General features: G+C 41.9%; 2 protein-coding genes across 3 annotated transcripts in view; one reads left to right on the plus strand and one right to left on the minus strand.

The window, feature by feature from the left end:
* Positions 1–1,105: 1,105 nt before the first annotated feature.
* gsdf (gonadal somatic cell derived factor) lies at positions 1,106–2,415 on the plus strand. Its single transcript, XM_079736008.1, has 2 exons — positions 1,106–1,367; positions 1,826–2,415. The coding sequence occupies exons 1-2, from the start codon at positions 1,142–1,144 to the stop codon at positions 2,209–2,211; spliced, it is 612 nt and encodes a 203-aa protein (XP_079592134.1). The 5' UTR covers positions 1,106–1,141; the 3' UTR covers positions 2,212–2,415.
* A 7,181-nt stretch (positions 2,416–9,596) lies between these two features.
* bcr (BCR activator of RhoGEF and GTPase) overlaps positions 9,597–23,797 on the minus strand; it is a 52,676-nt gene continuing 38,475 nt past the window's right edge. For both annotated transcript variants that reach the window (XM_079734596.1, XM_079734595.1), the window contains 18 exons: positions 23,131–23,191; positions 22,905–22,957; positions 22,449–22,589; positions 18,584–18,705; positions 17,889–18,054; positions 17,291–17,410; positions 16,671–16,746; positions 16,086–16,190; positions 14,700–14,774; positions 14,291–14,388; positions 14,017–14,148; positions 13,095–13,154; positions 11,975–12,084; positions 11,370–11,509; positions 10,900–11,034; positions 10,198–10,303; positions 9,949–10,111; positions 9,597–9,757 (listed from right to left, as the gene is read on the minus strand). In XM_079734596.1, coding sequence (XP_079590722.1) covers positions 9,668–9,757; positions 9,949–10,111; positions 10,198–10,303; positions 10,900–11,034; positions 11,370–11,509; positions 11,975–12,084; positions 13,095–13,154; positions 14,017–14,148; positions 14,291–14,388; positions 14,700–14,774; positions 16,086–16,190; positions 16,671–16,746; positions 17,291–17,410; positions 17,889–18,054; positions 18,584–18,705; positions 22,449–22,589; positions 22,905–22,957; positions 23,131–23,191 — 1,953 coding nt within the window. In that variant the 3' untranslated portion in view covers positions 9,597–9,667. The remainder of the gene's footprint in view (positions 9,758–9,948; positions 10,112–10,197; positions 10,304–10,899; positions 11,035–11,369; positions 11,510–11,974; positions 12,085–13,094; positions 13,155–14,016; positions 14,149–14,290; positions 14,389–14,699; positions 14,775–16,085; positions 16,191–16,670; positions 16,747–17,290; positions 17,411–17,888; positions 18,055–18,583; positions 18,706–22,448; positions 22,590–22,904; positions 22,958–23,130; positions 23,192–23,797) is intronic.

Genomic DNA, 23,797 nt, shown 5'->3' on the forward strand with positions numbered 1-23,797 from the left:
AACACTATCTGACTAGTCAGTGGCAGGGAATAAATCCTGCAAACCCTCTGAGGTCTAATGTTCCCCCCAAAAATGTGAACAGAGTGCAGCATGCCAAAGTCCATAACCTTTCACAAAGAAAGAGCTTTTTAAACTGAATCAAATTCAGCTTTGTATATGTTCAGCAATAATGCATGATGCACTGACCGTTAAACCAACATAATGCAAAGGCTGTACTTTATATTTTTATTTTCTTCATAAATAATACAGCTCTTCCATGTTTCCTGCTTCCTTGTGTTTGAGTTAGAGCTTCATCTGCGCTCTCATTCCCATGGCAATGTTCCAGGGACGTGGCACTCTGCAAAGGCAGAACACGCTATTCAGCTGCATAAAGCGTTGCCTTTATTTTAAACACAGATAATTATATATCTGGGATAGATAATACAATTTCTGGAAATAATTAAATCATGTTTTTGCTGTGTACGCATTCTTTTAGCAGAAAATATGGAATATGCAATTGTCAACAGCAAGTTAGAACACATAAAGCTTATGAAGCAACTCATGGTGTCGTCTTCCATTTTCTCTAGTCTTGGCTATGGCACAGAATTTATTTTTCCATTGTGTTTGTTCAAGTGTTTGCTTTCCTGTTTTAGCTTAATACCTTACTACTTTTTAGTTTTAAACCACTAAATTGATTTTATTAATCCCTTCACATTATATTTATAGATATATAACATGAGCATATATCTCTCACAAAACCATTAATATCTTAAATATTAATACGGCTAATACTGACAATTCAATATTTACAAGTATGTTATGCAATGTTTGAAAATGACCTACCTTTGTTAGCTGGTCTGTTATAACCTCTGAAAATTGTGCACTCATCACTTAAATAAACATGACTTTACTTTGAATGTGTTTCAGTGTTTTCCAATAAACTCGGGGGGGGGGGGGGTGTAAGCATGATATGTCATAGCTGTCACTGCCATGGCAGTTGCAGCTAAGCTATTAAAGGGAAAAGAGATAAAAATGCTGACACACCCTCTATATATTCCTCAGCTAACAGAGTCACAACTTCAAACGGTGTTGCGCACTTCCAAGAAACGTTTCAACATTTTCCGCTTTCTAGGATACTTTGGATAGTTTTCAACTGGACAGCATGTCACCATATCTGAGCTTATGGATGCACGTCGGCTGCCTGCCTCTGGTGCTGATTGCCGTGGGGACAATGGAATGTACAGATCAAGAGTCTCTTATTCGACAGATCTCCATCGTGGAGACCACTCAGTGCCTGATGGACTGCACTGTTCTGACCTTTGCCAAGATCATGGAACTGGGAGATAACAGGAGCATACGGATGAAAGACTCTTCGCAGGAAGAACAAAGTAAGAATGGCATTTTTAATAACTGCGACAGTGATTGGCCGGGTGCTGAAGCAAAGAGGTCTAGTTGTTACTATATTCCAAATATTAGACCATGCTTTATCCACTCCTGGGCCGTCGCTGGCTATAAACTGTATAAGCAACAGCTAATAGGCCCCAGTGCCACATGGGAGCACACCTTAAAGACGTTTTTTTAAGATTTTGATGCTTAAGCAATCCAAATATGTGTTTTTGAAAAATTTTGCTTTTTTGTAAGGATTCTACAAAAAAAAAAAGTCTTTAGAAATTTCTACCATCAACTGTCCCCCCCCCGCGTATATATATGAGATGAGATATTAGTGTAGCTACACTCCATCAGTGATGGATTTAATCAAATAAAATAAAATATTGCATGCATTTAAACGTATTTTGCACGAGGGCAAAAATGTGTGCAAATTCTAACATCAGTTTCCCCTCCAAAGACCCCACGGATTACTGCTGGCCGCTGGATTTAAAGTGCACGGTGGGGGAGCACCTGCAGCAAGCGTTTGTGGTCATGCCCGTGGATCAATATGTGGTCACGCATGGGGACCTGACGGTGAATGGGATTCAGCCTGTTGAGGGGACACTGAACGCACACGAAGGTCCGACTGTGCTCCCCGACGACTGCGGCCTCCGCTATGACGTCACGTCGGTCTACCAGGATACGCCCAGGGAGTCCCATGGAGTGGGGTCGGTTTTCTGTGTCCAGGTGTTCCCCCGGAAACCCCTCTCTAGGGACGGGATGTTGAAGTGCTTCCCCTTCCTGGTGACCATCTGGCAGAAGGGCGATCTGGCAGTTCAGTCCAAGCTGGAAGGAGGGGGCTAGAGGGTATCCCATTACAACCCCTAACCCTTATTACAATTCAATATTTTCAATTCAATTCTATGCTTTTATAAAACGGTTACTAAAACGGTACCTTTATTCTACCTAGTTCGATTTCACAAAATAGTCACAGAGCAATATAAAATATCATAATTTATTGAAAACACTTCCGCCAAGTAATGTAGTTCCTCAATTAATATAAGGTACTGGAACTGTCCGTTTTATAATTCGCTATGATGACCAGTTAACTGTGAACTATTCCATACAGATAAAAAGTATGGAATAATTCACAGTTACGGCGTTATGGGTGGACCTAGCACCACCCACTGTTCAACAGGCCCACCCAAAACTTTTGTTCTTGAAAAAAAAAGGTTTAATATATTTAATTATTTTTTTTAATTATTAAAAATCGGCAAATAATCTCATAATTTGTGATTAAATAACCTAAATATTATTTTTTCGAATGAAAAAAATACTGTTTTTGTCTTTGTTGATGTTTCTGCGAAAGTTAAGCAGACAGTGCCAGACAAGCTCTGATAACACTGCCAATGACATCCTGTTTAGTTGAACACGTCTTTTCCAGTATCAACTGGATTAAAACACCAAATAGGAGGGTAACTTAACCCTAAATGGAATCCTGGCGCCGTGCCTGCTTATACTGAATTAACTATTGTTAATTAAAGCTTAATTAATATACCCTTATTGTAAAGTATTACCATGTAATTTCCCCCTATGCTGTACTTTGCAAATAAATAGTTAGCTAATACTTACAGAACTTTAAGTAGGATACCAAGGTTAACATTAATCTCAATAAGTAGGTGTCCGTTTCCATTCCGTTTTCAGAGTAATCTGAAATTTGAGGCGCAGGTTTAGACAGTCAATAATATGACTTTATTTTGGAGCCTGGCTCAGTAGCCAGTGCACCAGGGCCCTGCCCCATGGTTTGAGAAACCCTGCACTAGAACGAGGATGTCGTGGCATCGTTTACTAGGTCTCTCGCTGCAGATCAGTCATACCACTACCAGGAAATTGAAAATGTCGATTCTTTTTAAGCCCCTTCTCAAGTTCAGTCTTTAATTAATCGTGTTATTTGGGGCTCCTCAAGTCCATACAACAATGTCCCTGTACTGCTTCCTACTGGTCGCAACCGAAACTTCCAGAAACTGTATATATTTAAACGGTCCGCTTTATTTATGTAGCAAATTTCAAACATAAGAATGTAGCTCAAGGTACTTTTCAATACAGATGAACGACGGAAAGAACAGTCTAACTCTAACAAAAAAGAAGATAACATAATGCGGTTGGATTTAATTGTGGTAGGCCTAGGCCTACTAGTCTCTGGCAATTATATTCTGGCAGAAACGTTTGTGTGCGTTTTGTTTACATACACTTGACTAGGACTATAAATAGATAGGCCTTCATAATAATTATGTCTCGGTGATTGGAAACAGACCAGACCATACCTGTTGGTGCCCTTTTTGGTGCCGCAGACAGGTATACATACACCCTATACAGTATACACAGGTATAGGGTTGAGTTAGGAAAAATAGAACCAGAGAGAGAAAGATCGATAGAGAGAAATCATGCATTGTGTGTAGAATTGTATCTGTGAACATAGCAGAGAAGTAGCATAGAGAAAATCTTTGAAAACGTATGTGTTAATGTGCTGAGTTGTTGTTTGGCAGAGTTGTACTAGACTACTAATAAGTAGTTGACGCTCATTAAAATTTATTTTTTGTATAAATAATAATAAAACATATATCAAGCCAACCTGTGGGGTCAGAATGGATTCTTTGGACTTTAAACGATGACATACTGTGTTTATTTTGTTTTGTTTGAAGGTCACGCTATGTTGGCGGGCTACGACAGCAGGCTTTTAGCCTTGCCTCGTGTCTGATAACTAACCCCGATCCACACGATGAGTCACCACTTTAGCTGCAGGGTAGCTTACATGACTTCACACACACAGCACAGGCTCGTCCGCTAGATAAAAAAAAAATAGACATACCTGATCCGCTGTCCAACTTAGTGACTGCGTCCTGGCCCCCAGACAGAGAGGATGCCAAATCCTAATTGCGCAGATGATTTAGTGGCTATGTTTCCTAGGTAAGTGACTCCCCGCCGGGGGTCACTGTAGAGTGCTGAATATTCACAATACTTGTGAATATTTTTGTTTTATAAAACAAAGTGCAGATAATTGCGTTATTGTTCGACATCATTGACAGAAACTCATCATGAATATGTATGACTGCCTGGATTCAAGGTCACTCGTTAGCCATAACAAATAGAGAAGGGTCTCATTGGTCTCAAGGGTCTGATTGGTCCCGCATTGACAAAATGACGTGGACATCTGCAGAAGTCCGCCGGCAGGTCCGTCAATGTATTTCTACGTGAATCAGTGGTCAAAAATCACACAAGCCATCCATCGTTTTGACCGGGTTACAGTTAGTGTTCAAGCTAATTGGAGAGGGCAGAAGGCCTGAACGATTCATGCAAATATGGAGGGGGTGTCCATCGTTGTTATCACTTGACTTTACTGGAATATAATTTAAAAGTGAAGTTGTTCACTTTTATTACGCTTCGGTTTGTCACAAATTGCACGGCTCAGCTGACTTTCTCATCAGTTATTATGTAGATTTATCTCTCTACATACATTTATTTCCCCCCAATATATTATTGAAGATTTTATTGTTAGATTTGAATTGCTTTGATTGAAATAAACTCATAAAAAGTTTTTCATAAATACAGGAAATCTTTATTTAACATTTTCGTGTACAAACGTAGACTTCAAATGCCTACCAAACATGGATGCTCTCAGAATACATAATTTGTTTACAGTTCTACAACAGGAGCACTGATGCTGGAACAGAAACAGGACATTTTTAAAAAATAAAAAAGACTCTGTTCTAGTAAACAAATCCCATCATCATTTATATCTCAAATTGTATCATGAATAAAAGGACAGGTCTGTCTTCATGAGTGGGAGTGAACTCAAGTTTACATGGCAGACAAAGGGAGATTGGCGCATTGTAGCGTATGCAAGATGTTCAAGAGACACGTGATAAGGGTATGCATTGATGTGATGATATTTTTATTTTTACATTAAATTAATTCGTTCCATACACAGTTCCACACTCAAATGGTAGCTTTATATAGAGGGCTATAGTCCACATGTTTGCTTAATTTCAAATTATGTCGGCATATTGACTTTTCATGTACAGGGGTGATGTATGGAGGACACATGCAATTACACTTCAACAGACAAAAATATGGGTTGATTTGAGGGTAACCCTATTTTATTTGAGAGTACGTAAAGGTTGCCCCTCCCTTAGCAGATAATGACAGATGGCTACTTAAAAGAAACTACAACTATACAAGCAATGATCAACCTTCCATCAATTGATTAAAACTTAATCAGGAGCCACAATAAATACAAAATGTCCCATCCAAATTACATTTTTTTTTGTATAATACATATTCTACAAGGAAACTTCCCAGGATAAGTTAAGAGTTTTGAGGAGTGAAAAGCTCAAGGAAATGTGATTTAATTGACTCGACAGCCTCCTCCATATAAGCCGGTTATCTAAACCAGTGAGCCCAGAAGTCACAGTGGCCAGTCAGCTGAACACAATAAATTAATAGACTGAAGGCGCAAGATCAGTCATGGCTGAATACAAGTGGTCAAAGCATGTACACGTTTCTGCCATCCAAATACAATAAATACGATAGAACTGTTTACAATTAAAAAATGATAAGCAGAAGTGAGACAATATGTCTCCTTCACATACAGTGGCAGAGGACTCTGTTGCCTCAAAGTTGTACCGTACAAGACTGAAGTTCTAGTTTTAATTTAAATGTATACCATGAGTTATTTTATATATAAACAATCAAATATAAATCCCCCTCGATACACAATTTGGACAAAAATAAAGACACAGATCATGTTTACATTAGGTGATGAGACAAGGCCTTGGGCAAGATATCCTGTTGAATTAGTGTAGAAAAAAAATGCAATGCTTAGGTCCTAATCTACAGCATTATAGTCCCATGAGGAAGATAAGCAGCACAAGCACAGTTTACGAGTTCAGACCATACCGGAATATAAATTCCTATACAAGTCAATCATACGCAACAAAAAAAACTGAAATACGGGTGTCCACAAAGTCGCTTGGTATCTAGTCAACAGACGACTCCTTTGCTGCCAAAAACATGACAGACGGAATACCATTTTTTCCCCCCCATCACCGGCACACAGCGGGGCTGTGTGCTCTGAGCCACAGTAGACAGTGAACGCTAGCGGGAGCCTTTATGACAGTCAATGTTTCTATGTGGAGAGAGTAGCTACGTTTTTTGAAAATGCGATTAATTAACCGTTTCATCCAAAATGAAACAGAATGACGACGTTAAAAGAATAAGGCTCGGAGGATTCCCCAGAGCGTGTGTTGTTGCCCTATGATTCGGGAGGCGCTATGAGAGCAACCTTGACCAAGTTATTTAATTCGAGTGGATGAAGTTTACGTAAGGCCGCGGCCATACGAGGCAATAAATAGGAAAAGTTCGGAAATTATTGTAGCATTGAAAATATTGGATTTGACCGGGTTATGGCTAACCTAAGATAAGTAATAAAGAGTCAGTAATCATACGATAGGCTACAACTTTCAATCCATTTGGGCTTATAAGCTCCTTTGTTATAGTTTCATCCACAAAAAAAGTGTGTAAGAAACTGACAATTTGTGAAAGTGTTAAGACTTAAATTGGTTGATACATTTATCAAAGTAACGATTTCCCCACCTTCACCAAATGATACAGCATTTATTTATTACTCATGTATAGCATTAATTCCTCCTTCCTGTGGACACACCTATCAGCAACGCACATACACCACTGACACACACACACACACACACACACACACACACACACACACACACACACACACACACACACACACACACACACACACACACACGCTATATATAATAGCCTATGCTTGGTCACTATCAATCACTCCCTTGCAGAGTGGAGTTTTGCACGAAGAAAACAAGTTATAATAATCAGCTGAACATACTATTGATCACGTAAAATGGGCCATTGCAGGGCATACTGCAGAGTGTAAACCAGTTCCTTATTAAGTCACTAGATCATCTAAAGCTATTAGTAGAACATAGGTCTATGTTGTCAAGTCCTCTTCAGAAAAAAAAGAAAAGATTAATCAAAATCTTCACAAACGAAACATGCCTGCATGTTAATTTCAAGGTACAGTAATATCTCGTGAACACAATGTTTAAAGAGCTCTCCTTGGACCGTGAGTTATTGAACTTTAGGCAGAGTGAGGAACCAATTAAAGGGCACATGCAACCATAAACCAAAAAAATACATCACCTCAAGAATAGATAGATATGGTCTTTTCATGAACATAACTGCTAAGCATTCAGGCCACTAGTAAAAAACAGTAGTTCCATAATTGCAGGAGTGCACTTGTGTGGACACGTATATAATAACAAAAACAATGATCTAAGGTTGTTTGCGTTTGTGTGTGTGGGTGTCTGCATTATGATGTCAAGATATGATGTCATGCTTGCATGGATGATACTCTCTGGAAGGGAAACGCACTGCTTGCTTACTTCTGACCCAGCAGCTAAAGAGATTTTAACATCATAACAATAGCAGAACGATATAAAACGAAGCGTGTGTGTGTGTGTGTGGGGGGGGGGGGGGGGGGGGGGGGTTGTCATGTTATGTAAATTAAACTTTATTTCTAGGATGAACAGCTAAGTTTGTTTCTATAAGAACAAGGCTTAATCCTGCATGGAGATGGAAATACTTAGACAAGTCGTACTTGATAAAAAATCAAAACAAAGGAGAGGATAGAGTTGCTTTTTCTGTTGGGAGTTATTGCAGGTGGTCTAATGCATTTTGTTCGTCATGTGTTTCTATTGTTTTGTTGTATTGCTTCATCAATTTGTTATTCAAGTCCTAAATCCTCTGTTCCTTGTTTGCTTACACTGTAAACATTTTTATATTTCAAAAGTTTGGATTCCAGTGGTGCTTTTAAATAATGTATTATTAAAACATAGAATATTGTCCAAAATATTTTTAAAAAATTATACAAAATATGAGCTCATTAGGAACTTCTCAATCATACATAACTTATCATTTGGACATTAATACAAATTTGAACACTCGATTTGATGATCATCTAACTAAAATATACATTGAAAAGGCAGATTCTACAGTATCCAAATATACAAGGAAAAGGCTGTCTGATTCTACTGTATTAAAAAATCATTACGTTCCGACTCATTCCCCTACCACTGTAATGGACAGATAAGGACTCCCACAGGTAGCACAGGTCCATCTCATCGCCTCTTTCTCATTGACAACGAGAGAACAGTGCGAACACCCGCAAAAAGCCTGAACCAGCGACCTGTCAATACAGAATCAAGGCTCTTTGCGATGAAGATGAGGATCAGACTCCTTGGCATTACTCTGTGGTGGGTTCCCATAAATAACTTACTCACGTGTCAAATTAGGATTGCAGATGCACTTGTGTACATTGCATTAAAGCGTTTGCGGTATGGACCATAAGGTCTCCAACAAAAAAATGGATGGAGAGGCCTAACCTACTCATGAACAATGTTTTGTTAGGAATGAGCAAATTGTGAATGCATCGAGCGCACCAGTGTACATGCAGTAAAGGTCAATAGCGGAGGCGACGAAGAGAGACGTACGTTAGTGAGGTGGGGGAAAAGGCAGATCCAAACGTCTTCACTGGAGGTACAGAGTATAACCTAAGTATTGGCTGTGATGTACAGTACTGAGAGTTTCTCAGGAGGAGGACCTAAGCTGAGGGCATGGGTTGATGTGGGGGAGAGGGGGACTGAAAGGGGGACTCTCCTGGCCCAATGGTGCCCTCTTGTGGTTGTGACCCCCCACACCCCAACCTCGACCCCCTTGCTTGTGGAGCAACAAGATCTGATCACATAATCTAGTCTTGCAATTTAAAAAAACATACTTTACTAAAACAACACACACACACACATATATATATGCATACACACATATATATATACACATATATATATATACATATACATATATATATACATATACATATATATACATATACATATATATATACATATACATATATATACATACATATACATATATATATATATATATACATATATATACATACATATACATATATATATATATATATATACATATATATACATACATATATACATATATACATATATATATATATATACATATATACATATATATATATATATATATATATATATATATATATATATATATATATATATATATATATATATATATACACACATATACATATATACTATAAGAGGCTCAGTTTGAGCCAAACGTCTGTCCGTTTTTCACTCCTTCATACTCGGAAATATCAGAGACAGGAGACAGTTTGGCCCTACACTTCGGTGGAGAATAGGATGCTCTGCCGTTTACTGTCCGGTGTGGGGATGGTTTCTAGTTGGAGAAAGTAGAGCAGCACTTGGACCTGAAGAAACACATAGGTAGAAAATAAAATCAATTGCAGAACCAGTAATCCATGATTGGTCAACAATGATCTTCTCATATGTAAACATTACTATTTGATTATGTTCATGCAACGCATGAAACATTTGAGACCATGGACCATTAAAACAGCATCAGCCCCTTAGAAGATACTATAAGCTACACTGGTCTCACCTGTGACATCACTTCCAGGGACCAGCTGTCGCCCATGCTGATTGGCTGAGTGGGGTTGGTGGGGATCTTGCTGTCCTTCTCAGACGGTCTCAACAGGGTGGGCCCGAACACTGTGGCCAGGTTGTGGAGAGACATCTTGTTCACGCACTCCTTCTCTGCCACCCTGTAGGTAAACATCAACCGTTGATACGCACAGCCAAACCTATTTAGAGAGAGACTGAAGGGAAATGAGGGGAAAGGCAGTCGTACCTCTTGAGGTGGTCCAGCAGGAAGAGGAAGGTGACCAGGTTGGGCTCAGGTAGCGATAGCAGAAGGTTGAGCATGCAGCTCTCTTTGGCAACACTATCAGACAGGGCTGCAGGGAGACACAAGGGCGGGTTGACCAACGCATAACACTGGAACACAGTTAGTCTAGGGGCGGATGCTGTGATTGGATGGTCCACTCCAATCCCTCCTACTAACCATTAAAATTTTCTCTCTTCCTTTCTGTGATCCGTTTTCAACAATCCCCAGTCTTTTTTTACAGAGAATTTGTCAAAGCAGTGGCCGAAATAAATATTGGGGAGAGGCGCAAATATTCTCTCTTCGGTTAGTGCCTCCCTCTTGCCACCGTGAATGTATATTCTATTGAGCAGTAGTATGTAGTGGGGCAATCAAGTAAACACATGTATTACGTTTTTAGTTGAATTCTTGATTTTGAAACCTATGATATCTCTTCCTACAGATCCATGACGAATATACACGAAAAACAGCTTTTTCACATTTATCCGGCTGTATTTTTTTTAGCCTGAAGCGACGTCTGAAATTAGCTTTCCTTGTCTTGTGGTCGATAAAACGGACAAATGCCCTCAAACGGTTCATCAAACGTTTGCAGAATTTTGATCCACTCATTGATTTCTAGAAGCAATGGTTTCTTCACCATCGTGACCAATACAACGTCCCGGGACTTACTGATGCCTCCTGCAAAGTTCGGATAGAGGTCGTCAGTGAAGAGGGGCTCGGGCAGCTCCCTGAAGTAGAGCTTCAGCGTGCCGGCGATGGCGTTCACGTCCATCTCGCTCATCATCACCGACACGTCTTTGTGGTCTGTTGTTAGCGAAAGGGGTCATGTTAAAAAAAGGTGGTGGAGAGGGGAAGCTAAACTCTTTTTACCGGGCTGTCCGGTCATACGATGAGCCGTTTTTCTAATGTTTCAAGGGCATTTACGCTGTCCATCTCTTAATCACAGTTGGTGTGTGTGTGTGTGTGTGTGTGTGTGTGTGTGTGTGTGTGTGTCTGTGTGTGTGTGTGTGTCTGTGTGTGTGTGTATGTGTGTGTGTGTGTGTGTGTGTGTGTGTGTGTGTGTGTGTGTGTGTGTGTGTGTGTGTGTGTTCTCTTAACGCGTCCGATGAAAGGGCACAAAAACAAGGCGTCGGACTCACTGGTGTCGAAGGCGGCCTTCAGATTCTGGATGTCAGTGGCCACGCCGGACACCCTGTAGATGCCCACCTCCTCCATGCCCCTCCTCTCGATCTCCTCCAGGCACTGACGGACTATGTAGGGTACCTTGGAGCGCTCCCGTCTGGACGCACACCGGAATATAGGTCATGGGATGCAGAAGCAATATCCGACACACGTGTTGGATCAATTTGCACTTGCCACCGACAGGAGGGGAACGGTATTGCAACGCTTGTTTATAATATCCTTTGTTTATTTATTTTTGTATTATATATTGTGTATCTCGGTATTAATCAAGGTAGTTTATTTGACAGAAATAATCCTCCTTCCTGTCCCCGGACAAGTCTAAATCATCTGTGTTCTTGCAAAGTGGTCTTGTCTCCCTGAATGCTTTCGCCTGGTCTTGGCACCTTATCGCCGTAAGTCTCCTTCACGTTACATATTTTCTACTTAAACACTAGCTGGCATGAAGAGTCCTACATCAGGGGGGCTGTGCTCAAGCTGCGTTTCTCCATGGCAACGCAGAAAAAAAACGTTTGTTGGGTGCGGTGCATGGCACCCTCCTGTGACCTTCAGACCACAGACTCACTTGGTCACTGTAGAGATCTTGACTCCAAACACGCCCATGGGTCTCCGCGAAGGCATGCGCTTCAGACTGAACTCCCGGCTGGTGAACTTCATGGACAGCTTGACCTCGATCTGAGAGAGAGAGACGGAGAGATGTAAACACGACACCCAACGCAGCTTTTTAAGGTTCTTAATAAAATCCTGAGGGGTTTAAATCAATTGTAGGGGTGAGCTGTTTGTTTTCCACTGATTGGACTCATTAACCCAACATGTTGCCACTGTGGAGGCTGGCGTTCACTCTGTCGCCACTGGGGGTCGCCAAATGCAATGGCATCTATAACACTTTAATGTGAATGGGTGGTCCTATACTGTTATTTTGTTCTAATATTTGGCTCTCTAGCTACAGCAAAGTTAGTCCAAGCGTCACTGGAAGTGGTTCTCATTATTCTCTCACTATTGGGCAGAGATTGAAACTTGGACCTTGTGACAGAAAAACTGGGAAACGCTCCAGTTGTGAGCCTGACTTATCTGAGAATTGAACCCTTGAGACTCAAGTCTCTCTGGAGACTCTTTTGACCCAGTACAGAGCTGTCATCTCAGTAGCCCATCGGTTAACACCGCTAGAACCACCAGGACTGCTGAGTGTCTCCATCTCTTCCTGCTTTAGATTGCTTTAATATGGCTCAAGGATATCTGTTGAATGTCCAACACAAATATCTTTGTAACTCAGTCAAAAACAAAACGATACTACTCTACATCAAAATCTCCAATGTTACTATAGCAGACACTGAGGCTGAACGCCAATACTTAAGCAAAGTCCAGTCTGAAAGACTTGACTTGGAATAGCCTCGTAGGACTTGAGACCGAAAGACTTGCACCGGAAGGCTTGACTTGGACCCTTAGCCAATTATTAGTCACATAAAAACTCCCAGAATCCAAGGGAAGGCACGTTGAGGAGTAAGACAGAGCAGGGTTAGCCCTACCCAGGGATGAACAGGGGTGCGGCGGATGGCATATGCTAAAGACTGGCCGCAGTGTTGGACTATAGATGGGACGTTGTTTAGGTGCTTATGGTAATCCTACCATATGAGAGATAAGTACAGATACTTTGGACAGGTCAGTGTGGTGTGGTGTAGACTCACCCCATTCATAGGAATGACCGTCCGTTGCCAGTCCTTGCCTTGCAGGGACTGGGGGTCAAGCTGGGAGAAACACAACCGCAACACAAAGAGAAAAGAAGACATTTTGTTACAATGCTCGAGAGGGACAACTGTGTAAGTGGTAAAATAAGAAAACCTATTAATAAATGTATTATATATAAAATAAAGAATTGTTGTTGCCACAATATTTTGACATTAATTATCAGTGTGTATAATGATATTAATGTGTTTATTATTATCATGATAATTATTCCTTTTCTTAAATCTAGGACACCAGCCAGGTAAGGGTTGGGGTTAAGAAGGTGATAGATATGAATAAGCACCATGTGCAGACAGATAACTATATCAAGGTACAATGACCATTCATCAATTCTGTCTTTTTCAGTCTTTGTATTCCAATGAGAAACAAACAGTATAAATTAAAAGGAAATAACCAGAAACAGCCCATGGTAAAGGCCTATTTTACTATATAATACTCACAATATGTCAATTTGTTGCAGGTTATAGCCTTTACCCTAAAGACAGCACTACCGATGTGTAACAGTATAATCCGATTGACATCCCTCCGGCTAATTCATCAATTCAGCTGAAAGCCTTATCTCACACACACACACACACACACACACACACACACACACACACACACACACACACACACACACACACACACACACACACACACACACACACACACACACACACACACACACTAAATCAACCCCTTTAAATCATAATCTGGATCGCATGCTAAGTGACATAATAGCATATCAGACATTATGACTCATGGTGGCTTTGGGGCAGAGAGAGAAGAAAAGAGAGACAGAGAGAGAGAGACGAACAGAGAGAGAGAGAGAGAGAGAGAGAGAGAGAGAGAGAGACAGAGAGCGGTAATATTATGCCATACCGCGATCTGTCCTTTCCCGATGATGTGGTCGGCGCTGTCCCAGTCGTCTTTGTTCTGCCTCGTCTTGTTGTAACTCTTCTCGTAGCACAGCAACCTCAGGGTCTGCGAGCCCTCCAGATCTATCTCAAACTCCTGGAAAAAGACCAGCTTGTTACCGCAGAGATGAAAGTAAACACTTTTGTACGAGGGGGACGTCGATTTATATTTAAAGAAAACACGCGCAGAATTTAAAAGCGTATCCTAGTCTGAGCTTGTGGACGACAGGACGCCTCACCTCGTTCCATTTGGGCTCGGTGGTGTAGCGGTACACTCTGGTCTTTGCTTTGTTGAGGAAGAAGCCAAAGGAATCCACCTCCAAGGTGCAGTAGAGATCTAGGAGATACACAATTACATTTACATTAAACTTCAATATACACAATGAATAACAATAAGTACATTTGTCAGAAGAAAGAGAAACAATATACACAATATATACACAATGAATAACACAATGCCGCATGGACCAGCAGTTTCAACAGGATGTTTCTATTATGATTATCACGGATAAGTTAATTAGTAATAATTCTAATTGGGTGACCTTGGTAGTCCCATTGTATGAGGTAAAGCTTCTAGACTGATACATCTGACACTGCGGTTGTCTCTTTATCTATTGGCTGATATGATGAGGTCGGCGTGTGACTCACTCTGGCTCTGTTTGAGGCCGGAGGCCGAGTGGACGATTACATTCAGGAAGCCGTGGAGTCCAGGACTCTCATCCTCTGGAGAGACATACACACACACACACACACACACACACACACACACACACACACACACACACACACACCAATTGTGATTAAGAGATGGACATCTTAAATGTACTTGACTTGAATCATTAGAAAAAGTAAAAACAGCTCATCATAAGCTTTCATAAAATCTTCCCCAAAATCACAAAATATATTATCTCTAAATCTTTTAATTCTCGACCTAATCGCTAAACAATGAGGGAAATATTAAGAAAGCCCATTGTCAGAGCAGAGTATGGTGAAGACGCAGTCGCAATTAACAATTCATAATGAACAATCCCGCGCTACACCATGTGTAGACAGTAGATAAGTGTGCCAGTGTAAATAGGTTTTTCTATCCAATCTATACAGTCATAGCGCCAACTTCCCCGGAACAAAGCAGAGCAGGGTCCCTCAGTCAGGGGAAACAGAGGCTAAGAGCTTCTGTCAGAATGTCCATGGGGACATCTACTGTAAAAGCTGTGGCCAGGAAAAGTGTTTGGGAGTCAATTCATAAATGTAAGGACCTGGTGCTGTTATATACTGTATATAGATCCACCTGGTACTTTAATACACTGTATGTAGATCCACCGTGTACTGTGATATACTGTATGATCCACCTTGTGCTGTGATATACCCCCTGGTACTGTTATATACTGTATATAGATCTGCCTGGTACTGTAATATACTGTCAATAGATCTGCTTGGTACTGTGATATACCGTCAATAGATCTGCTAGGTACTGTGATAATATACTGTATGAAAGGTCCCCCTGGTACCTTTATATACTGTATAGATCCCCTTCGTACCGTAATATACTGTATAAAGGTCCCCCTGGTACAGTAATATACTGTATTAAGAGCCCCCTGGTACATTAATATACTGTATAACGGTCCCCCTGGTACAGTAATATACTGTATAACGGTCCCCCTGGTACCTTTATATACTGTATAGATCCCCCTGGTACCTTTATATACAGTATAGATCCCCCTGGTACCTTTATATACAGTATAGATCCTCCTGGTACCTTTATATACAGTATAGATCCCCCTGGTACCTTTATATACAGTATACATCCCCCTGGTACCTTTATATACAGTATAGATCCCCCTGGCACCTTTACATACAGTATAGATCCCCCTGGTACCTTTATATACAGTATACATCCCCCTGGTACCTTTATATACAGTATAGATCCCCCTGGCACCTTTACATACAGTATAGATCCCCCTGGTACCTTTATATACAGTATAGATCCCCCTGGTACCTTTATATACAATATATAGGTGTGCATGCTGTCCTCACCTTCCTTGTTGATTGTGAGAGGTATGCTGTGGACGGTCTGCAGCTTCACACACGAGTTGGTCAGCATCTGAAGCTCCAGGGAGGTCAAAGAGAAGCTCTTCAAACCTGGAAGGACCAACACAACGTCCATACAGTCACACACTAATACTATGAAATATTGTGATTGAAAGCACGACCTTCATATGTTCACAGGTTTCAGCAGACTATAATAATAATATGATACAATATGAATGAAAGCACCCCAATCATCAATTTTTATCAGAATAATCATTTATCTTTCCAGAGAACAACTATTTTGTAAATTATACAGAGACTTAATTGTGGTATATTTCAAGCAAAGCTCTGTTTGTTTGAGAGGTTTGAAGGAGATCGAAATAAACAAAGAGTCTGTGGCAGAGTTTTGTGGATTAAATAATATGGGTTGCATATTGTTTTTCTTCTCAGCATAATGTTTTAGTTATTGGAAAAATTCATGCCCCGTTATTTTTTATTGTTCTCAGCAACAAAGCCTTCCAACGACCTCATCCGTGAAGGAAAACGACTTACGATGCAATAAATAAATCAAACAATGAATTTAAATCTTACATTTCTTCTGTTGCTCTTTGATCATCTCCTTCCATTCCGCACGTTCATAGTCGGACGAAATCAGGAATATGTAACTCTGGAACGGACAAAACACAGTTAACTGAAGTAAATGGACTCATTGATTAAGCAACCAGTGAAACTCAGACACACACACACACACACACACACACACACACACACACACACACACACACACACACAATGATAATATATTAAGGAAGTGTGTGGGTCCACAATGAACAGGACATGTGCTGGTCTATTAAAACCAGACAGGAAGTGTGTTGGTCTATTAAAACCAGACAGGAAGTGTGTTGGTCTATTAAAACCAGACAGGAAGTGAGTGGGTCTATTATCAACAGGAAGCATGTGGGTCTATTATCAACAGTAAGTGAGTGGGTCTATTATCAACAGGAAGTGTGTGGGTCTATTATCAACAGTAAGTGAGTGGGTCTATTATCAACAGGAAGTGAGTGGGTCTATTATCAACAGGAAGTGAGTGGGTCTATTATCAACAGGAAGTGAGTGGGTCTATTATCAACAGGAAGTGAGTGGGTCTATTATCAACAGGAAGTGTGTGGGTCTATTCAAATCAGACAGGAAGTGTGCGGGTGGCCTCTGACCTTGCCGCTCCGGTTCTGCGCCCTCAGAGCCATGCTCGGGGAGGTCAGCAGCAGCATGGACTCCTGCTCCGACAGCTTCTTCCTCAGACGCTCGATCACCTTGGACCCCTTGTTGGCTCTCTGGAACACACACACACCGCAGGGGAATAAGACTGTGTGTGTGTGTGTGTGTGTGTGTGTGTGTGTGTGTGTGTGTGTGTGTGTGTGTGTGTGTGTGTGTGAGTGATTGAGTGGAGAGTGAGTTAGTGAGTAAGTTATAGAGTGTGAGTGAGTGCCTGTGCACGGCGTGTGCGACATGAACACTGGAAAAAGCCTGCAACTAACCTAGGTTAAATAATCTAGCTACATTTCATATCTGAAGATCCATAACATCTCATTTCAATGAAGAAAGACACCCTAGAACGAATACCTAATATACTGTATGGGGATGTTATAAAGATAAGAAGTGATTCACTTTGTTTCTGTTGGTTTTCTAAGGACTATCTGCCCCTGATCAACCTTTAAAAGCCGTCTCCATGGTTTCCGTGTTCATCCGTTTGTGTTTGTGTACTTCCCGTGTCTCTGTGTCAGAGTGAGTGAGCGGTGTCATGTTACCCACCTTCTCCCGCTGGATCTCGCTGCGCAGGTGGGAGATCTTCACCTTCATGGCGTCCAGCTCCTCGTCGGGCACCTGGGGGATGGTGAGGGGCTCCGACTCCTCGGGCCCCTGGAAGCTCAGCTCTGACAGAGGGATGTACCACTTACTGTCGTACTGCTGGCTCTTACTGTTGGGAGGGAGTGACACGGAGACAGAGAGATGTAACGTTCACTGTCATACTGTTGATTTTAACTCTGTGTGTGTGTGTGTGTGTGTGTGTGTGTGTGTGTGTGTGTGTGTGTGTGTGTGTGTGTGTGTGTGTGTCCCTCCTAGAAAGAGGGATGTATCATTTACTGTCAAACTGATGACTTTTGCTGTTTCAGAGGGAGGGAGGGAGGGAAGGAGAAGTGTACTGCTGTATTTTACTTTAAGTTATGCAAAACAGGGAGGGGGTAGAGGGAGACAACTGATACATTCTATAAATGATAAATAAAGTCATACAAAACGATGAGCGAAGGAAGCCGAGAGGCAGAAAAATAGAGAAAGAAAACTAATGTCGATGCCGGCAATACATTTAACAAAAAACATAACTCAATTGGTTGGATGTCATGTTCAGCATTCATTTGTTGTCGCCTTTTGGAGACAAAGACAAACAACTGGCCCAACTGGGAGAAAATGACATGATGGCATGAGGCAGAGCTTCCCGATGTCCTCACCCTCCCAGTTGTTTCTTCAGCTTAGCGCACAGCAGGAGGTCCGTGAAGAGGAACACGTGCCGGAGCTTCCTGGCTCCCTCCACCAGCTCCACCATGAAGCCGTCCTTCAGCAGCTGACGGTTCTACAGACGCCACAGACAACGAGCTCATCAACAACACCGTTAAGGTATTCAGTCCCGCAAACACATTGGAGAATATTGGTTTTATGGGCATTATTGTATATCATTGATGGCAGAATATACAAAAATGCACCTTTGAAAGCTTACATTACGTAAATGTGTAATTTAGCATGTGGTATAGTCTTTGGCCAAAAGGGGGCAGTGATGGAATGATTGTCCTTGTATACTTATAGCATTAATAGCAAGTTTGAATGGCAGACCGTCATGAAGGTCATTTGTATATGCTTATATTCAGTTGTTGGTGCTGAAGTTGGGTGGCAGCCCAAAAAAACTAAGGGCTAGTACATGGCCGACAGGTAAACTATGGAATAGGCCGCGGTGGCAAGGAGAATCAAACAGGTTTATCATTAAATCATTGAGCTCTTGTGAATTGCAGAGATTGACAGCATAGCCCCAAGCCTTTTTATTTCGACTTCCCTCCCACAAGCCAACAATGCATCACCCAAAATGAAGTATCATAGAGGTAGTGAAATTATTTATATTCATTCTTGGGTGAATTTATGTTTTATTAAATTGCGTGCTTGTAAATTATTGACGCTCCCTTGGGCTCAATCTCTAGCTTGCCTCCCCATACAAAACCATTAAAAATTGTTTTTTCAATAGTGCCAAGGATATTTTAACAGAATATATTGAACAGAATTATTGTTTTCAGCGGAACGACAATGTCTCGGGTTTCATTGGATCCATCAAGCCATTTCAATAACCACGTGCAGCTCAAATGAAAATATCTGGTGTAAACACTCCATTGCCAATACCTCCAGAAAGACTTCTTCCTTTAAATTGTATTTCTGTTCCTCCTGGGACGTAAACACACTGCTCCACATTCAGAGTTCTATTCTTTCTCTCCTTTCCGGTTAGTTCTGTCGTCTACGGGCTGTATGGGCTGAGCAAGTTAAGACCCAACGAACACCATATATAATATACATATATAATATGACACTCGTAAATCACTTGACGCTTGTTCAATATTAATTTCTGAGGGGATCATGATGATCAACCCATTTTGTCGACTGTGATCATTAGTGACAGGAAGGGCTAAGCCCCTTAGCCCGTTTAATTCATCGCCTGATAATTAAGAATAACCCAAAAAAAACGTTGGGGTTTGAACCAAGAGAAGCAGTGTTTCGAGGGCAGGATAGAGCAGAAGCTGTAGGAACTCTATTCGATCTCTAATGTCTGCAGCCTGTAGGCATTCGTGAGCAAGATGCCTTGAGCCCTACCTGCTCCTTAATGAAATGTATATGAATTAGCTGTCTGCTAAATTACTGAATCACACATGAGACAGAAGATTCTACAGGTAAGGCTGTGATAAACAAGACTTAATATTCTCAATTACCCAAAACAATCCGTTAAGCAAGCCCTAGCCTGTTGTACATTGAGCAACTAAAGTGCACAGATTGAACCAGCCAACACCACACACACGCAGGGAGGAATTCTACAGGTCAGCATGGAGCACCATCTCCATGTATCTGAGTCGCAAACTCCACAATCAACCGTCTTTCAACATCACGATCCTGCATGGAGGAAGCCAGTAAAAGCCATCTAGGGGAAGTGTGGCATCCACCTAGATGGCGTGTATCATGGTCATTGCTACACTCTGTAATTTACTCGAAGCTCAATTCATCTAAAAACGAGTGAAAACTGTTACATTGTACTGTGGGAAACGGACATGTAAAAAATTGTTCTGAAAGCATGAATATCATGTATTTTGTACAACAAAATAAGCCTGGTGTATGTCTATTGCTAACCATTTTCTTCATGTGGAAACTAAGTAAGTATATTCAACACAGTGTTATGCTTTACATAACATAAGATGAAAATAAGTGCTGAAATAATCGCAAATGTTAGCGGTCTCGTTCCAGATGGTAAAAAGATGTTCCCTTGGTAGCAGGGTGGGTCTTGGCGGTTAGCTCTGCCTGGACGCTCTCTTCGCCGCCTTGCCAAGCCCACACCTTTCTGCAAAAATGAAGCCCCCTCCGCCTTCCAAACAAACAGAAAAACTAACTCGGCAGCCCCATTGAACTCAATAGGTGAGGAGTCCCGGACAAAATGTCCATATTTGATACAGTTTGTGGTCTGATCACATCTCCATTGAGAAAAGAAACATCCTCAATGAGACAGCAGAACACAAGCACAGTGCCAGCAGTAACAGCAGCACACACACACACACACACACACACACACACACACACACACACACACACACACACACACACACACACACACACACACACACACACCATACAGTACCAATTAAATATTGACCAGCTCAAAGAACCTTGGCTGAGTGGGTGCACGAAGGCAGTAACAGAAAAGAGGAGAAAACGATATAATCTATATATAGACCGTGTGCTTGTAAGCGTGAGGATCTGTGCTCTGTCAGCAGTCATGGTCCACTGCATAGCAGGCCCTGCGCTGAATACAGTAAGAACGGATACAAGCAGTACATGCAAGGTTGTCATATGCAGTACATGCAGGGTTGTCATATGAAGTACATGCAGGGTTGTCATATGCAGTACATGCATGGTTGTCATATGACGTACATGCAGGGTTGTTCTGATTTCTATGTGTGCAGACCCTAAACCTTAAGAACAGATGCTTTGCCCTATTATCAACTCAGTTACTGTCTGTCTATCTGTCTGCCAGTCTATCTGTCTGTGTGTGTGTGTGTAAGAGAGTGTTTGTGTCTGTGCACGTTGAGGAGAAAACCGCGTGTGAGAGACAAGAAAGCAACACAAGAGAAGGAATGGTGACACAGAGAGAATATATTATGTCTATGTGGGGTTAATGATGATCTATCCCTTCATGAATAATTAAGTAGGGATCTGCCAATCAGAGCGGACCGGTGGCACATTACAGAGCATTATGTACAGTTCCGTCCCGCATGCTATCAATCAACACGCATCCATTCAGGGCAAGTGTGTGTGAGAAAGAGTGAGCATGCACATATTCCTGTGTGTGTTTGTGTGTCTGTGTGTGTGTGTGTGTGTGTGTGTGCGTGCGTGCTTGTGCATTTGTGCGTGTGACTAAGGAATGACTGACGCACAGTATACCATTAGAGCATAAACAGCGGAGCAGCTCCCAAAACGACTGGGATACAGGGATTCTATCATGACCATATAAGGCCTTGGCACGTGTTCCAAAGCCCTATGGGGTTCTCTCAGCCACCGAGGCATTTCATTGGTCGGGAATTCAAGGTCACATGCTGGCCAGTGAGGTGATTAAGGTACGTGTGTCGGGGTAGAAATGACACAAAGTGTAGGTCAAACCAAGGACATTGTGGAAGAATGTAGTGTTAATAACACTGTTTATAGAATCCTTGTGGCCTGAGTCACAAAAAAGGTAATATTTTGCAGGCAGACGATGAGAAATCGATGAAACACAAAAAGCGCATGGGGAGGTTAGCGTAGGGGCTAGGCTAGGGTGGCTAAGGTGTCTCGGGTTCCGACTCCCAGATAGCAGATACCAGGACAAAGGGTACTAGGTTCGATCCCCAAGGTCCAAAGCCATATGACATACAGTATACGCATCCTTGAGCAAGATGCCTCACCCCTCCCAGTTCCTTGATGACCTGTGTCTGTAGTGCCAGTGCCAAATGGCAGTGGGGAGACGTGCTGAATGAATGAATGAATGAATGAATGAATGAATGAATGAATGAATGAATAGTACATGAGTGAGGCGCTCACCTCCCCCTTCTTGACGGTCATGGACTGGCGTCGAGGGGTGCTCTCCTCGTTGATGCTGGACAGGAAGTTCTGGGAGATGCGCAGGGCGTCCTGCAGCAGCGGGTGGTCCGGGTGGCTGGCTGGCGTATGTTTCAGCAGGTCCTGAAGACACACACACACACACACACACACACACACACACACACAAGTTTTTTATTTGTGGTGAATATCCGCATTACTAGGCAGCAGTAAACCATGTATGTTGGATTATGGAATCCTGTACAGTCTTTGGTTTCAAAGCGGTCCAAACGGTAAATCAAACAGCGAAACGAGGATCAGATCTGAACCCGTGTTATTTGTTCGAGGTCAGGCGAGGGTTGACTGGGAGAGACGGCGCCGATCCAACGAGCCTCTCTATGAACGGATATCACCATAATGGATGGACAGGATGACGTCATGGCGCTGGGTCATACTCACATGGAGGACTAGTGTGCTGCGTGTGACCCGATCCACCGGCTTATAGAGCAACGCTTTGGAGAAACAATGAAATTACAACAATTAATCATTGATAAATATCAAATAATGGCAGCCTATATCTAGGTCTTTAAATTGCATTAAATGCATTTTCAAGGAAAATGCACAACATGGCTGTTAGACACCTGAATTTATAATTTTGAAGAACGTGGGAAATAGAGGAACTTACTCTCCAGGGAATTCTTGGCAGACTGGTCCTTGCCCTCTTTGTTGCTCCTCACCTTCAGGTTCTGTGGAGGATCATGGGAGGAGGAGCACGCAGGGAAAACACATTTCAGTTCAAACCATCACTTAAAAAACGGTCCAGGACAGGGTGATAGTGATCCTATCTTGCTCAACTGGTAGAGCAAGGCACTTACCCTGCTAGGGTTATGGGTTTGATTCCCACTGTTGTGTCCGCCCTCGACACTGTGTTAGGGAAGACTTTGCTTCTCACTGGTAGAACAAGACACTAACCCTACTAGGGTTAGGGGTTCGATTCCCTTCTGGTAGGGCACGGCACCGACAGTACACGCGTGCACCAAAAGGCATACATTTATGTATATATTAATATATTAATGACAATATTCATATTCATGAATATGACCATCACTATGCAGAAGTATGATCAGTCCACAAGCCCACAGGCTTGTGGACAACATGCTGGCAAGCGCACACTTGACATTAAAAACTAGCCCTGACCGAAACGCAGCGAGCGAGAGCTGGAAAGCCTCTATTTTGTATGCACACCTCATCACCACAGACAGCGTGCCCGTGTGAGCGGGGAACGGTCAATTAACGAGCACGTAAGTAGAGCAGAGTTCAGAGTGATTAAGGCAGTAGTAAAAAAAGGACTG

The sequence above is a fragment of the Pollachius pollachius genome, assembly GCF_949987615.1.
Source record: "Pollachius pollachius genome assembly, chromosome: 4".
NCBI lineage: Eukaryota > Metazoa > Chordata > Actinopteri > Gadiformes > Gadidae > Pollachius > Pollachius pollachius.